Raw genomic sequence first — 15889 nt, 5'->3', positions numbered from 1 at the left:
TTTAAATGTAGACCATGATCAGTCAACATGCCAGCTGATCAAAGTCTGCACTGACTGCATTGGAAGAATCTGTTTCCCCAAGCAGGTAAATTAAAAACAATTTGACCCCACGCCTGATAACAGGTGCGGGTACCGGGTTTTCTTATAAAATTTCAACAAGGGTTAATAGGCATCTTCCAGGGGGAGATTTGGTAGTCTACTTATTTTCCAGACAAAATGTCAAATAGTTGCATGATTTTCACTAAACTCTAAATATGGATATCAAATCATTACGCACTGAAATATTATATTTTATCCATATTCTAAAACAGAATAGTCAAATCCTCAGAGGGTATACTATAATGCTAATGTAATAATATATTAAAACTTTGATAAATATATATATTTTTACTCGCCATAGAAGAGATTGCTTCACCCACAGATTCACGTGACCCGGTCATTCTTAGACAAAAGACGGTACTGATGTTTCAGACCACTAAAGTGACGAATGAAATTACCTTAGATAATGCTGGTTTATATTATAATGTTAATAGTTAAATGTTTTCATAATGGCCTTGTTATTGGGCTGAAGAATGTCATATTAGCCTGAGACCGAATTATTTACAATTTTATCAATTAACTACGCATCAACTAAAAATGTAAATTACTTACTGAGCAAAATAATGAATGTGAAATTCCGTTGTTGTAAGGTATTGCAAATAAGATTTATGTTTTAAAAAAATTCTCGGAAACCTTCCTTGCAGCAATTCAAAATGGCGACTTTTTCAATGAAAAAAACAACCCCAACAGATTCATAATGGCGGAGCCAATCAAAATTCTCAAATCTCATAATAGCCGAGTTTTCTCATAAAGGCCGTATAGCTCAATCGGTTAGAGCGCGAGACTTGTAATCTCGACATTGTGGGTTCGATTCCCGGGCTGGCCGACTAAAATTACTAATCAGTCTTTCGGATGAGACTTTAAATTGAGGTCCCGTGTATGGGTGCTTAAACACTTGGCACGCTAAAGAACCAGGAGAAGCTTTTGGAACCGGGGCTTCTTTCTGTATCTGTAACTGCACTATCCTCCAAAAAAATAAAATGACTAAAACTCTTCTGGAGGACTTGCCCATATGGGCAACCGGTGGCGAGTATAAATAAACGCAAATACACACAAAAGGCCGTACTTTTTGCATAATAGCCTTGTTTTATTATCATAATGCCGTGCTGAACTTCATTTTAGCTTTACCTTTGAAGTGAAAACTTGTCTAATATTGAAAAATTCATTAATAAAAGATTTTAATGCCTTTATAATATTGACAAGTTCAATGTATTATGATAGTAAAAAAGTAACAAATATCTGCATTCATGCATTAATGTCGATAATTTATTTTATGCTTTTCAGTGGATTACTGATTTATCCGTGAAAATTATATTTGATAATTTCACAGTGAAAATTATCAAAATATAATTTCACTTTTTTCAATGACAAAACTACTTTTTTAAGATTTTCCCCATGTGGTACCTCAATTTTATTTTTACTGACAATTCTGACAATATCAGGCTGTTAAAAAAATAGCAAAGCTGAAATAGATAAATAACTTAAATGCCAAAAGTAATAAAGAGAGAAAACTTACTTCTATTCCTTCAAATTCCAATCACAAAATTTCGTCTCTAAATTTTTTTGTTTCGTTTTTAAAGTCTGAAAAATACATTCCTTCCCCATGCTAAACTGCTCTTTCAAGATGACATTTGGGCATATTAAAGTATCCTACGAGCAATAACTGCCGTATGCTTTATGAAAAATTGAAAAGCATTGACAGCCATCACTCGTAAAATAAGTAAAATAACCCAGCGTTCCTTACAATGCCTTAGCAAGCTTCCAAGTTTTCCATTTTCCTAGCTCCTTTTCTGAATGTTTTCACTTCTGTCAACACTTATTTTTTGTCTGTTACAATCCTCAAATAAGTTTTCTTTCTTTTAAAAAGGTGTATGACTAACAAATCCAAATTATATCCTTCTGAATCTTACACAATTATTTTCCTCCCATGAAATACACAACTTTAAAAAATGGCTGCCGCTTACATTTTACAAAGCCAGGTCTAATATAAATTCGCAGTAAGTAACAGAAATATGGATGGATGGTTGGACTTTTTCTCCTACAAGAATTGTTTGTTTTTATTATTAAAACAAGCGATCATTCATATTTTTTTTAATAAAATGAATAAATATCACCGTCATTTAACCTTGATTGGCGGACTTATTTCTCCGCTCAAGACTTCTTGTTTTTAATGAGAAATTCCCTCTGAATGGGGCTCTCTGAGGCGTTACCGTTGAACGCCTAACGTCATTTTCTTTACATGCGTCTGTTTACAAATCCTTATGAAGTTATTAATCATGCTTAAAAACTCGTTTGTTTTTCGTACAATTTTAGGAAATTTGCAATGGAACATTGTTGTTGTTGTTTATTATGTATTAGTGAAACTCTAAAACAATTTTCCTGATAAGCTGAACATTATTGCCGCACTTTGAAGTCTCAAACGTATCTGCATACGTCGAATTTTCTTACAAAATTACTCACGGGGTGGGGGAAATAAAATCACGTGTACCGAAAAATTTGAGTCGGTGACCCCCTAATTTTTTTAGTTATTTTGACTAAGTATACATTTTAAAGGACGTTTAAAGAAAAAAATCAAAAATTTATTTCAGGAATTTTTTAATAAGCCGATTTTAAGCCTAAAAATGCGGCTAAACTGAACGTCAAATTTTACACAAAATTGACAATTTTCTTTCCATTACTCAAACAATTTTCGGCGTAAAACAATAAATTTTATATCTGCTTAAAGGAAAAAATAATTTCCGTCGAATGCTGTAAAATTTAAGATATTTTATCCGCCAATGACGTTGAAATACCCGTAACAGTTTCCAAGGATACGCAACGACGTCATGCTCAAAAACGGGCGTTGATGGTCAACTTTGACGCCGTGTGTACAAAAATTGGCTGAAACTATTGAAATAAAATCAACGGAACCTAATCAGAAATATGGTCAACTTTTTGCATGCAAATTTTCAAGACGCTACTCGAAAGTTCGCAAAGTGTCGCGTTCTACCTTAATGAGAAATTCCCTCTAAATGGGGCTCTCAATGGGGGAAACAGATTTTAATATAAACGTTAAAATTATGGAAATTTCGTTTTAACTTGTTTTAAAGCATAAAATAAAAAGAAAATTTGTCTGTTTGTTGTGTAAGATGTAATTTTATTTCATCTCGTGAACTTTAAAAACAGTATTCTCACTCGTGGCTACGCCACTCGTGAGAATTCTGTTTTTAAAGCCCACTCGATGAAATAAAATTTCATCTTACACACAAACAAACAAATATCCTCTATATCTTTGGCAAAGATCTGGATATTTCTCGTTGACTTCAAGTAAGATCTTCCTGACAAAATATCATTTAATTTAAAAATTCAAACATATGATATACTTTAGTTTATTCGTTTATATAGGTCTCTTTCTCACATTACAAACATAGTACATAAAATTCATATACATTTAATGTTATACATGTGAAGCAATCAACAGGGATTTATATGAGACATATGTAATCATTATCACATATTATCTGACTATTAAAACAGATAAGAACTAGAATACTCTTGTTAAGTTGATTTAATGTTTGAATTGCAATAAAAATAAGTAGAATGTTTGGCAATATACTTAACAATGCAAATTAGACAATATCCCTTGCATGTAACATAATACAAAATTTATCATCTTCACCTATACCAACATCTTCTCGATTAAAAGTCATTAAAAAACAGATTAAACAAAACTGGAGGTAGACTACGGCCTTGACGTTATCCATATCCAGTTTTTATACTGAACCACTCGCTGTTTACATCATTTAGTCTAAAACATGACTTTACTATACAGTGATCTTAATGCATTCAACATTTTTCCTTTTATTCCATAATTAAACAATTTTTCCCAAAACTGATTTCTATCAATCATGTCATAAGCCTTTTACTATAGTCAATATATGCGCACATTTTTTTTCTTTAAAAAAAAATATTTTATTTCAAAATAAGTTTCACATACATCAGATCACGGCTTTAAATATAAGCCGTGATCAGACATGATGCTATTGGTATTTGTTAAGTCAGCATGTTTTAATGAAATATTTAATCTTTTATAGAAATATTAAGGTAGGATAATTTAACATATTTATTTCGGAGGCATAATGTGCCTTTAACGAATAACAATGTATAATTGGGCTAATGGATTTAATATTTTAATAAACTTGTCGTAACTGTGACATATAAATTATTATTTTATATATAATTAAATTTTATATTAAATATTAAATACTCACATTATATAAATTTATCAACTGTGAGCAATATTCACCACAGTTAAGATACAAATTGTTTTAAACAACATTTAGAGACATTTCATACTAAAACTTACGTCATATTTCTATAAGAACATCTTCCTATCTTTGTAACTTTTGTCATTTGTTTTGTCATTGAAATGACGGAGATAGAACATGAATAATGTTTCAAATGTTTTTATGAATTGTTCAACGAACCTTTCAAACAACTTCTTTGCAAATTCATGTATTAAAAATAAGTTTGAAAACTTCTTTTATAATAATTATGTATTACGTGTCTTGCATAGAAAATGTTTTTGTTTTTTTATGATTTATTTTTCAAATAAGTTTTTTCGAAATCGTTCACATTTAATGTTTACGGCACTTTAATGTATACGGCACTGTATATTCACAGTTAGATACAACAGTTAACATTTTTGAATAATGGCTTTCTTCTCACTGACTGTATCATCTGGAACGGAAATAAAAAATAATTACTTGATTTCTACGATATAGTCAAGTCAAGTCAAATAGTTTATTAATGTCTCTTCATACGTACAACATGATATAAAACTGTAGTTTAAAACATAATAAAATACGTATAAGTGTGATTTCTTACACGATATTGAATTATTGTTTCTTATTTTACTTATATTTGTAACATAGTTTGATTTACGTAAAAAGACATGTAATTGTATAAATGTAACAGACTTTGTTGCCAATGTCGTAATGTACCAAAGATCAGCATATTACAGGATCCACACTTTCATTGCACAATACATGACTTTTTTTATGGCATCAACTTGTTTTAAGAACTACCAAAGGTGATAAAATAAAGATAAAATAAATATAAGTGAACTCACAAGATGTTCTCATTCTTCTGTATTTCACCATATAAACTATAAAAGCAAGAAAACCGAGGGTTCCTAATGTACCAAGTAATATACCAAGTATCAGTCTCAAGTTAGTCGGGCTGTCGTTAGAAAAGACATCCGGGTAATCTGAAATTTTTTTTCCACAGTATACAATATAAAACATTATAAAACACAAACAAAGACCATTCCAAAACACGTACACTTCTTATATTATGCCACATTTTTTCTAAAACAACTACATGTATATAAAAATTGACCCTGACTTTGATATATTATAATTCTTACATATTGTGTATCATGTCCTGAGTGCACTTTCCCAACTTCTCTTATATTGTATACCTTAATATTATGATAAAGATATTTATAATTGTTAAAATTTTAAAATTTGCAACTTTAGGGTCTATATATATAGAGTTTAACAAAGGGCGTACGTTTTGTCCTGAATTTGATGGACGGTTTAGCAAAAGCTGACCAGAGTCCACGATCATTTAATGCAACTACTGTTAAGTTGTATTCGGTGTTACTGACCAATCCGTCTAATTTATATGTCCAGGTCTGATTTATACCATGGTTTGGTGAATTATCATATACAGTATCAGATACCTACAATTAAAGTTAAAATAATGTTATATATTTAACAACCACTATCTCAGAATTATCCATGCAAAATGTGATGAAATAAAGCATTACTTAGTTAAAACATTGTTTAATTAAGCTGGAGTTATTTGAATCACTTTCTAGTACATTTTCTGGAACTAACCAGTACTTTTATCGTATGAGGTCATGTGGTCGAGACCCCGGTACAGCTCGAACCTATGATACCTAGGCTGCGAGGCCATAACCGAATGCCTTAGCTTCCACCTTTCAATTTTAATTTCTAAAATGTTAACATATCATTAAAACCTGTATTATAGTAAAAACAATCTCATTAAAATCAGATCATTTTTTTCTCGCTCCGTCACTCTTCGCTAAAAGCCTACCTAGCGAAGGGTAGAGGGGCGTCAGTTAGGATATGATTTTAATTAGATTGTAATATAATTCTGTGTAATTTTGAATTATCAAATTATATTATCATACTTGAATAAATTGGTTTCCAATTAGCTTCATAACAATGAAATGTTGTCTGGAGCCCATGTCAAAACCTGACGTCCACCGTAATCTCACACTGTCATACGTTACGTCAGAGTAATGAAAATTTGTTGGTGTTTCCGGCGGACCTGATGAGACAACACAACAATTATAAAATTGATAAATCTGTCGAATACAGCTTACCGAAATAGATAAAAGAAACGTTGTTTGGTTTATTTGTTACCAAAATCTATATACGCGGAGTTTATCTAATTAATTTATTTGTTATAAACGATCGAATTTCAAAATGTGTTATGAAGAAGTACATGTACTATTTAATTAAAAAACAATGACTTTATAAGACATGAACGATAGGATGGGGTGGGGTGGGATGGGGTGGGGCAGGTGGTGGGAGTGAGCAATTTAACGCGTTACGAATTGGTGAATGTAAATAAGAATGAACTGTTCTTTATTATGTAGTTTTTGTAGTACCAGTGGCCGTGAGTAATCACTCACCATCAGCGGTTATTTGATAATGCGCAAAGTTAATTCCGTATTTATTCTCCATCTTTAACGTATACGTTCCAAAACAAGGCACAGACACTGGCGAGAACGTCAAATTTGTCTCATCCAAATAATCGTTTTGTACTGCAATTGTAGAAAGATCTGTTCCGTCATCTTTGAACCACGTGAACTTGGCACGAGGATTTGCCTGGGCAGACATCTTTAACTGTGCCGAGTGACCAACCGTTGCCTTAATTGAATATTCATTTTTACCAAACTGTGGTCTAGGTGGGCCTGAAACAAAATTATTGATTAATATTACAACCGACTTCGATGTGCATTTCGTTTAATGTTAATATTCACCAATGTGAAATTTTTTGATGAATAAAACAAACTGTCATGATCCATAATATGAACATACATGTCAGAAATAGTACATACAATATATTATACACTATAACAACATAGAATCAACGTTAACAATAAAAGACGAAACAAAGAAACAAAAACACGACAGTATAGTGATAACTTTACTATAATGATAGTTATTAAGTTATTGCTGAGGATTTAACGTATTATATAATGAAACAGTTTATTATAGAAGATACTTACAGAAAACCGTTATATTTTGCCCTCGTGTTACATTCACACCGTGATTTAATTTATTCCGCCCCGTACATTCCCAGTAACCCGTATAGTCACATATCGCAGGTGGTGAAGTCACCGTCGCAAAACCTGGCAATGTTGCAGTGATCATGGCATAACCAGTATCTCGGTTACGTATAGACCAGGTTGGATAAGGGTTTGCTTGAAAATCACACGTGATAGAGAAAGTTTCATTCTCCATCACTTCATATGGTCCACCATAAAATGTGTTAATTTCACCAGGATCTGAGAAAAAGTAATATGAGTTTAGAATAGCACATTTAATGTACAGTAGAGGGCTTTACCCTATTACCATGAATGTACAAAAGTCGTGAATCGATATTCATAATATACGTATTTAAGCTTGTACTTTAGAGAAAATTCCAAATATCATTAGACTTCAAAACAAGATTATTTAACAGATTAGATACATTTATTTTACCTGAAGAACAACCCCTTTATTCTCCGTATAATAAACGTCTCTATTCACTTAGTAAGACCTTAAGTACATTATAAGTCTACTTGCTTTAATTGAATGATTTTTGGTTTTTATTAAATTTGATTGTATCAATCTTACATTGCACATCTACTTTGATCACTTCAATGGTCTTGTTCACATCCGTTTCGTTGTAGTCCTGGACCGGAAATGACGTATTCAATGCATGACATACATAATCTCCAGAATATTTCCGCGTGATCTTGAGTATTTCCAAACGTTTACCCAGTTGCAAGAATTGGCTTTTTGTTTCATTTTTAGTCCAATAAACATCAATGTCTGGATTTTCTGTTACGTTACACATGATTAAAAGGTTGTCTCCCTCTAATATCTTATACGTCCGAATGTTTGCTGATGCTGCGACCACTATCACGGAGAAGAAAAAATGTCTTATACATATGTATATATAAACGCTACCTGTACTATAAATTACAACACTTAAAATAGCACAAACAATATTATGTAACATTGTTAAGCAAAGTAATAGGTTGTGATAAACAATTTTAGTACATCATATGAAATAATTTTACAGATATGTTTGTCTATTTGCCAGGATTCAACACTGTGCTTAAATTCTGTAAATAAAAAAAATCTTAACATAAAATATGATAATAAAATTAAACTTTAAGTGGCATTATGCCCATATTCTAATTGTCAAGTTGAGCTGAATTAACAATATATTACTATTTTAATGGTGATTGACCAACGTTTGATACTGAAAAATGTTTAGGATAAAATATGAATCGGCCTTAAATATGAAAGACTGCCCACTCTTTTATGAAAATTGATTATTACAGGTAAAATCTGATAAATGTATATAGAACTTTCCTTGGGCCGCATGTGTTTTTTATGGTCCACGACAAAGCATTTATCATAAGGTTTTACATTAAATTCATCTTTAAGACCCATTATACCCCATAATGCTTTTATTTTCGTATCTCAAAAGCTTTTTATTTTTGGTGTCCTGTTTAAGTTTACAACAAACTTCTAATTAGCGATTTATCTGAACCACTTTTTTTGTTGCTGTTACATTCTTGTTGTTAATACAGATACAGTGACTTAATATTTTGTATAGAAGTAAAAATTCTACTTTGTTTACATTTTGCTACCTTTACGACAAATTATTTCATATAACACGCTATTTTCTTCAGGTAACAAACATGCTCTAAAACCATTCCTTATAATATTTTCTAAGTTATACGTACAGTGCCTTTAACATAAGAAAATGTATGTAAAAATTAACTTACCAGCAGATATGTGTAGCAGCGACATTAAGGTGGCCAAAGTCAGGACGACATTATTTATGCTTACTTTAAACATGTTGTTACAGTTGTTCCTTTACTCAGTGTGTGTTTTATATACACAGTTTTAATATTTATAGAGCAGCTTTATCTTTACGAAGATTACAAATGATATTGAACAACAACCTAGTAAGGGAGATTACTCATGTAAGGTTAGGCTAGGCTGATAAAGCCAATATCACATGTGTATTAATTAGAACAGTAACGAATATGGTATTTTGCAATAATTTGTTAATCGGGTCAACTGGATATATTCAAACTGGATACATAATGGCATAAAAGTATACCCTACTTAAATGTTTTTTTATGAACAAAATAAAGTAATTATATCTTTTTGATTAAGTTTTCTTTATGTCCTGTTTAAATATCATAAAATCCAATTATAAGACTGTGTATAGGTAAACAGTCTAAACACTGTCAGGAATTAAGAGAAATACTAAGCCTATAATAATAATAAGAACTTTACCCCCCCCCAACCCCTCCCCCACCCAACACACACACACACACACACACCCCCGCGTTAAGGTGCAACAAGTATCTGTCTCCATAGAGAACGAACTAGCTCCAAAACTTTAAACATTTACCCCTGATAAACTTGAGATTTACTCATTTTTTCGTTTTTTTATGATATATAAAAACCCAAAATATTTGGTTTATGTACAATGGAAACCACAAAAATAGCAAAAAAACATGAAAATTTATAGTAGTATTCCAGATAATGTTATTCTAAAACGAGGAAAACTTCAACCGCCATATGAACACATCTGCGGATGTTTCTAAATTCAAAATTTTACCATTTCATGTTTAAATGTTGAATTCTGCTTAAGCCGGTGCTAGAGGGCGACGACGGTAACATGCACTTTCCATCCGTCCACGAATAGGCTCAATCAAACTGAGCCTGCAGCATTTTCAGTTTTGCCGTTTTTTGGCTTCCTTTGGGGATTATTATTTTCTCTATGTTAACGTTAACAGATATTTCATATTAAATATGTTAGAGTCGCAGCAATCTTGAAGGATTATTTAAGCCAAGACTTATAAAAAATAATGATTATATCAGGAAACGTCGCATACTGCCAAATTCCGCCAAAAACAGTAGAAAAGTAGTCCATACACACACATATTTACATTTCAATACCAGTATATATCAAAGGGCAATAACCCCCAAAACATAGAAGGCTGGGATAGCAGAGCTATTCACCCATGAAGTTTCAAGCTGGTATCTCGTTAGAGATAAGTTTTATAGGGCAAAAACCACAATATATAATGAAGTAAATAGTTATTATTCATTTGCTATTCAACGTTATAAGTGGAGATAACTGCATTCCCAGTTGGAACACTTCGATGAATATTCATAAGCATCTCGGACTTAATTACGGATTAATAATACAATGCAGTTCTTTATTTTTCGTTTCCTGTTAAAGTATCCTTCCTATTGGATATATATACAATTCTATTTTCCATATCTTTTGTAAAACCACGATGAGATGTTCTTCAACCCTTTGTGGTTACGTGATAGAGCAAATAAATTGTATAAGCCATTATGATCCTGAAGAAAATAGTTCTACCACTTGACTCTAGAAATAAAGAAAAACAAAGGGTGTAATATTTGTATAATGATTAACACCAAAAGGAAAATAAAGTCTATTTCGATAAATAAACAATCATAATTAATTTAAAAATGCCCATTGACGTACACATATATCCGCATTCTAATTAATGTCAACAGGTATACATTTTCTACAAACATAAAAATTCATGTAATATGAATAATGTACTGTTTTCTTTTATATCTATAAATTTACTTTAATTTAAGTTGACTTTTATATGATATATAGGATTAAATGTAGTCAACAACTCATTATTTGTTTTCATGTTTTGGTTTTACGGGTAGGTTTGCACCTAATATTCGTTCCTATAGTGTTCGAGGTCCTTATCTGAAGATTGATAGAAAATGCCGAAAAGTTTAGAAAAGGTCGAAAAGGTTAGAAAAGGCCAAAAAGTTTAGAAAAGGCCGTAAAGTTTTAGAAAAAAATATCATAAAGTATTATATGGTAGTTCTAAACAAAACTTGAAATGTACAGAAACACTCTTTTTGCCTTAACAGACATATCCTCTGCCATTTTGTACGTAGATAATTTGCTGGTAAAATGAACACCTTCATAATCAAATCCTTTAACAACTTCAATATTTTTTACCAGAATAGTGCCAATGCTCATGTTTAGACAACTGTCCCCATTTTGAAAAAAAAAACATAATTTTTATTTTGTCTATGTTAACAACAAGTTTATATTGATTATAAAATTCTGGAAGCTTTGAAGACCAAAAATAGTATCAGATACATATGCTATATCATCTGCGAACATAATTATAGATATTTCCAGAGTATCAGGATACAACTGAAAAAAAAACCCTTATATCATTATTTCATAACAGGTTTTTTTCCAGAAAAAAATGTCGGGCATGAAACACAACAAAGGGAATTAACTAAAAATATGAAAAGTAGAGTTATTATTTTTATATACTGCACTCCTCCTCAGTAATATATATCCACCTATGTGGCGGAGAATATTTCTATTTGCACAAAACTCCGCCATACACTGAAATTTATTTATGAGAGTTCGGTTTTAAGGATTGAACTTGTAAGTCCAATTGATGATGAATATTTAATAATTCCAAATAGAAACACATAAGACAAAATTTAGACATTCCAATAAATTAAATTCCAAGTATCATTTTCACAAAAATGCGGAAAAAAAATTATATCCAAAATATCACCACCTTATCACTAAACTCTGCTCAAAAATAATTTTAACAAAATGGATTCCCTCCAAATAACACGTGGTGTATATATAAAAATGTAGGAAAACAATATAAAAATGAAATCACGTAGAAATTATGCCTATACAAGTCGGAATATATGTATATAATAAAATTCCGGAGTAATTAACTATTTATGAAACTTTATTTACGGGTGCAACATTAACAATAACAATATTTCCCAAGTAACATTACAATAAAACAAAAATAACATCATTATTCGCGATCTTCGCGACAACCTTCATGAAATATTAAGTTGATGTCTCAATCATTTTTTTTTATTATTATAATTAAAAAAACTGAAACTGATATTCAAGTGCAATAAAACAAATTTGAAAGGTTGTTTCGGTCTTATAAAATTTTAAATTGTTACAAATTTCTATTACATTTTGAGCTATGCTCAGAACAAAAGTATTGGACGGAGACCATTACACCAGCCCCCTTTGTTCGTTAATACGAAAACGTCTGATCATTTGTTGAAAAATACTTGTACATTTATTAGAAAAACTAAGATTAGATTATTATACATGTACATGTATTTGTTGTAACTTGTAAAAGGAAATACTCCTATATCACCATGAAATAAAAATTAAACCGAAATTGTTGAACAAATGACACGACACAATAAAATACATAGCTTAAACATAAAACGTACACAATCCGTAGCTTAAACATATGACGTACACAATACAAAGCTAAAACATATAACGTACAAATTACATAGTTTAAACATATAACGTACACAATACATAGTTTAAACATATAACGTACACTATGCAAAGCTTAAACATATAAGATACACAATACATAGCTTAAACATATAACGTACATAATACATAACTTAAACATATAACGTACATAATACATAGCTTGAACATATAACCTAATTTTAATTAAAATAACATAACACTATATATTTTTCTCCTTGGTTGCCTGTATTTCATCAAATAAACAAGAAATATAACCACAGCAACTGTTCCCACTGCACTTAATGTTAACACTACAATCGTTTGTGTTTTTGTGTTATCATCATCATCCTTATTATCATCATCACCGTCATGCGATGAATTGTCACTAGCTGATTTAGCTGTAATAAAGAAAATAGTGTTACTATTTCAGTTCATGTATATAAACTGTAAACCAAATTGTAAAAATGATATTTGTGCGATAATAGTATTATTATCATGAACGATGAAATAAATATTTTGCCTTTTCATTTGAAGATCTAGAATTATTTATACAATATGGCAGAAGTCGATAACTTCATGGTCACAGTTTTATTCCAGCTATTATTTACTCGGGTCATTTTAAAACAGCATACCTCCACATTCATGACAATTTTCATAACAATTTTTGAAAATGTCTTTAAAAATTAAGTATTCTGAAGTGAACAAAGAAAGTAATTTACACATTTCAAACGGCACTAAGAATCCACGTTAGTTACATAAAGGGGTCAAAATAATAAAAAATAGCCCCTGCTGCGTTAGTCAAGCACTAGAAAAATAGTAAAAAATGCTCCAAAATCAGACATTAATCGCGCATGACTTTACTTATTAGTTGGATCCCTTAACTTTTCTAGTGATATTTGTAGATTTTTTCTTAACATTTTCTTGAAATAGTTTCACTCATCTGGAGGCATGCAGCTTTAATTAATATCATTTTTGCATGGAATAGTTCTAATATAGTTACTATCATTGGTTATTTAGAATCACTCTTAACAAACACTTGTTTAACAAGTCTTTTATCATATTGAAATTTTATCATTATATATCCTCTAATCCTAAGAAATACATGTATAATGCAAGTACGTATCTATGTTTTGTATTTCATTCAATTTACTTTGATTTTTTCAGTCGACACGTATTATACTGTAATAAAACTAAAAAGGTTAATTAGTGTGCTTTGACTGTATTCAAAGGTATGACAAGGGATATTAGATGTTATTTTTCCTTTGTATTTGTTGTTTTACAGTAAACATATAACATACAATTAATAAATTACACAAATTCATAAGTTCTGAGTTATTATAAGAAATTCTATTAAAACACTTCCTTAAAAATCCAAATAAAATGTATATTTGTCAATCCCAGCACCATCGTCGGATACCCACGATTGATAAACATGTCACATAACATGCAGATAAATGTTAATGGTTCGGCCGTGGGTATCCGACGATGTCCCAGCACATGTACTTATCATATATGTCAAACAATATGTGCTGGGATTGACAAATTTACATTTTATTTGGATTTTACGGAGTTTGGAGCTGCACACCCCAAATGTCTGCACATGTGATAAATTAAAATAGCAAATTTTATAACCAAATTTCATACGCTGTGTTTTTCATAATTTAGTTAGTTAGTGGAGTTTATCTTGTGCATAGTTACCTTGTTTCACCTGCCCGTTTGGTCGTTGGTTACGGTTGTCAACTTGCTTGGCATCTAAAATATAAAACGTAATACATGTACAGTATATAAATAATATTTATACGTCTATCAATATATCTTTATACTGATATCGTAACCGGAAGTACTATTTTTAATTGAGCCGCGTCATGACAAAACCAACATAATGGGTTTGCGACCAGCATGGATCCAGACCAGCCTGCGCATCCGCGCAGTCTGATCAGGATCCATGCTGTTCGCTTACAAATCCTTTTATAAGTAGGGAAACTGATAGCGAACAGCATGGATCCTGATCAGACTGCGCGGATGCGCAGGCTGGTCTGGATCCATGCTGGTCGCAAACCCATTATGTTGGTTTTGTCATGGCGCGGCTCAATTATGCTTAATGATAATGATAAACAATATGATATTTAATGACCGAGCATGTTAAGATAATGTTTACATTTATAACATTTTTATTAAATGATAGTAAATCATATTTCAATGGCTTAGTATAACACAGCTGCTTTAAAGATATACTATGCTTATTTTTGAGTGAATTTATTGCAATCTTTTAAATTTCTATTGAATATGTCTAATTTGAATAAAAGAATGAATAAACTATGTATGGCAAAGTTGGTCTTTCCTTAAAAACTGCCAGTTTTAACGACACTACATATTCATATTGTGACCAGCTATATAGTGTGTTGAATTTGAAATCTTCTGTGTGTAAAATCAAACATGTCTATTTTATATTTACAAAGAATCTGTGTAGCAATCATCAATATTTTCTAATATAAATTTGAGCATAATATATCTTTAAACATTTTAGAGCATTTTACAATCATGTTAATTTACAACTGACCTAGTACAACTATATGGATGACATCCACGATGGTGTCGGCTGCAGTTCCATTATAAGCCGGAAGTGACGTATCCAATGAATGACAAGTGTAATACCCCGTATTATTTTGTTTTATATGATCGAGTTTTAAATATTTTCCTGGTTTAAATGTATAACGAGTATCATTTTTAGTCCAGTAAACTGTCGCATTACTACCGTCTGATATATTACAAACTACCGATAGATTGCTCCCTTCTCGTGCCTCCATATATCGTATATGTGTATCATCTCCTACAATTTGAACAACAAAAAACATGTTTACTAAAATTTGTTGAGATAATCAAAGAGCGGCGCGTAACTGTCAAGAAGAGATAAAATAATTAGCTTCTTGCTTTTTAAAATAAGTAAGATACAATCATGAATAATGTACATATAATAAATAACTATATAAATTACTGATATTTATTACTTACCAATAACAGCACATATACAGAACGTAATTATGGCAACTAGGTAGCTGTCAACATGCCACATTTCCTGTTTCTTAGTCATTTAAATTCTTTATAATTAGCTAAACTTGTGTCAGGGTTGTCCAAAGCAATACCGTTA

The 15889-nt window shown here is 31.1% G+C and overlaps 2 protein-coding genes and 1 non-coding gene across 3 annotated transcripts; 1 reads left to right on the top strand and 2 right to left on the bottom strand.

Moving 5' to 3' along the window:
• Positions 1-851: 851 nt before the first annotated feature.
• Trnat-ugu (transfer RNA threonine (anticodon UGU)) lies at positions 852-925 on the top strand. Its single transcript has one exon. It is a non-coding gene; the product is annotated as a tRNA-Thr (tRNA).
• Positions 926-4540: 3615 nt separating this feature from the next.
• LOC132753623 (hemicentin-1-like) lies at positions 4541-9356 on the bottom strand. Its single transcript, XM_060744120.1, has 8 exons — positions 9182-9356; positions 8016-8300; positions 7406-7684; positions 6806-7087; positions 6299-6438; positions 5653-5824; positions 5210-5347; positions 4541-4818 (listed from the first exon to the last, which is right to left on the bottom strand). Exons 1-8 carry the CDS (start codon positions 9252-9254, stop codon positions 4775-4777), a joined length of 1413 nt encoding a protein of 470 aa, XP_060600103.1. The 5' UTR covers positions 9255-9356; the 3' UTR covers positions 4541-4774.
• A 1245-nt stretch (positions 9357-10601) lies between these two features.
• Positions 10602-15889, bottom strand: LOC132753615 (uncharacterized). Its single transcript, XM_060744107.1, has 4 exons — positions 15754-15889; positions 15302-15571; positions 14440-14493; positions 10602-13139 (listed from the first exon to the last, which is right to left on the bottom strand). The coding sequence occupies exons 1-4, from the start codon at positions 15830-15832 to the stop codon at positions 12946-12948; spliced, it is 597 nt and encodes a 198-aa protein (XP_060600090.1). The 5' UTR covers positions 15833-15889; the 3' UTR covers positions 10602-12945.

The sequence above is a fragment of the Ruditapes philippinarum genome, unplaced genomic scaffold, assembly GCF_026571515.1.
Source record: "Ruditapes philippinarum isolate M1 unplaced genomic scaffold, ASM2657151v2 ctg1119_1_1_1_1, whole genome shotgun sequence".
NCBI classification, from domain to species: Eukaryota; Metazoa; Mollusca; class Bivalvia; order Venerida; family Veneridae; genus Ruditapes; species Ruditapes philippinarum.
This window is presented reverse-complemented; position numbering and strand designations above follow the sequence as displayed.

Bases quoted from the DNA above. Each gene is read 5' to 3' on its own strand.
- LOC132753623 (XM_060744120.1), bottom strand. From the start codon at position 9,254: ATGTTTAAAGTAAGCATAAATAATGTCGTCCTGACTTTGGCCACCTTA. The intron at 8,301-9,181 runs GTAAGTTAATTT...TCTCCGTGATAG, and splicing joins GCTGCTACACATATCTGCTG to TGGTCGCAGCATCAGCAAAC. The intron at 5,348-5,652 runs GTACGCCCTTTG...AAAAAATTTCAG, and splicing joins CATCAAATTCAGGACAAAAC to ATTACCCGGATGTCTTTTCT.
- LOC132753615 (XM_060744107.1), bottom strand. From the start codon at position 15,832: ATGACTAAGAAACAGGAAATGTGGCATGTTGACAGCTACCTAGTTGCC. The intron at 15,572-15,753 runs GTAAGTAATAAA...TTCAAATTGTAG, and splicing joins CTGTATATGTGCTGTTATTG to GAGATGATACACATATACGA. The intron at 13,140-14,439 runs GTAACTATGCAC...TCTTTATTACAG, and splicing joins AAACGGGCAGGTGAAACAAG to CTAAATCAGCTAGTGACAAT.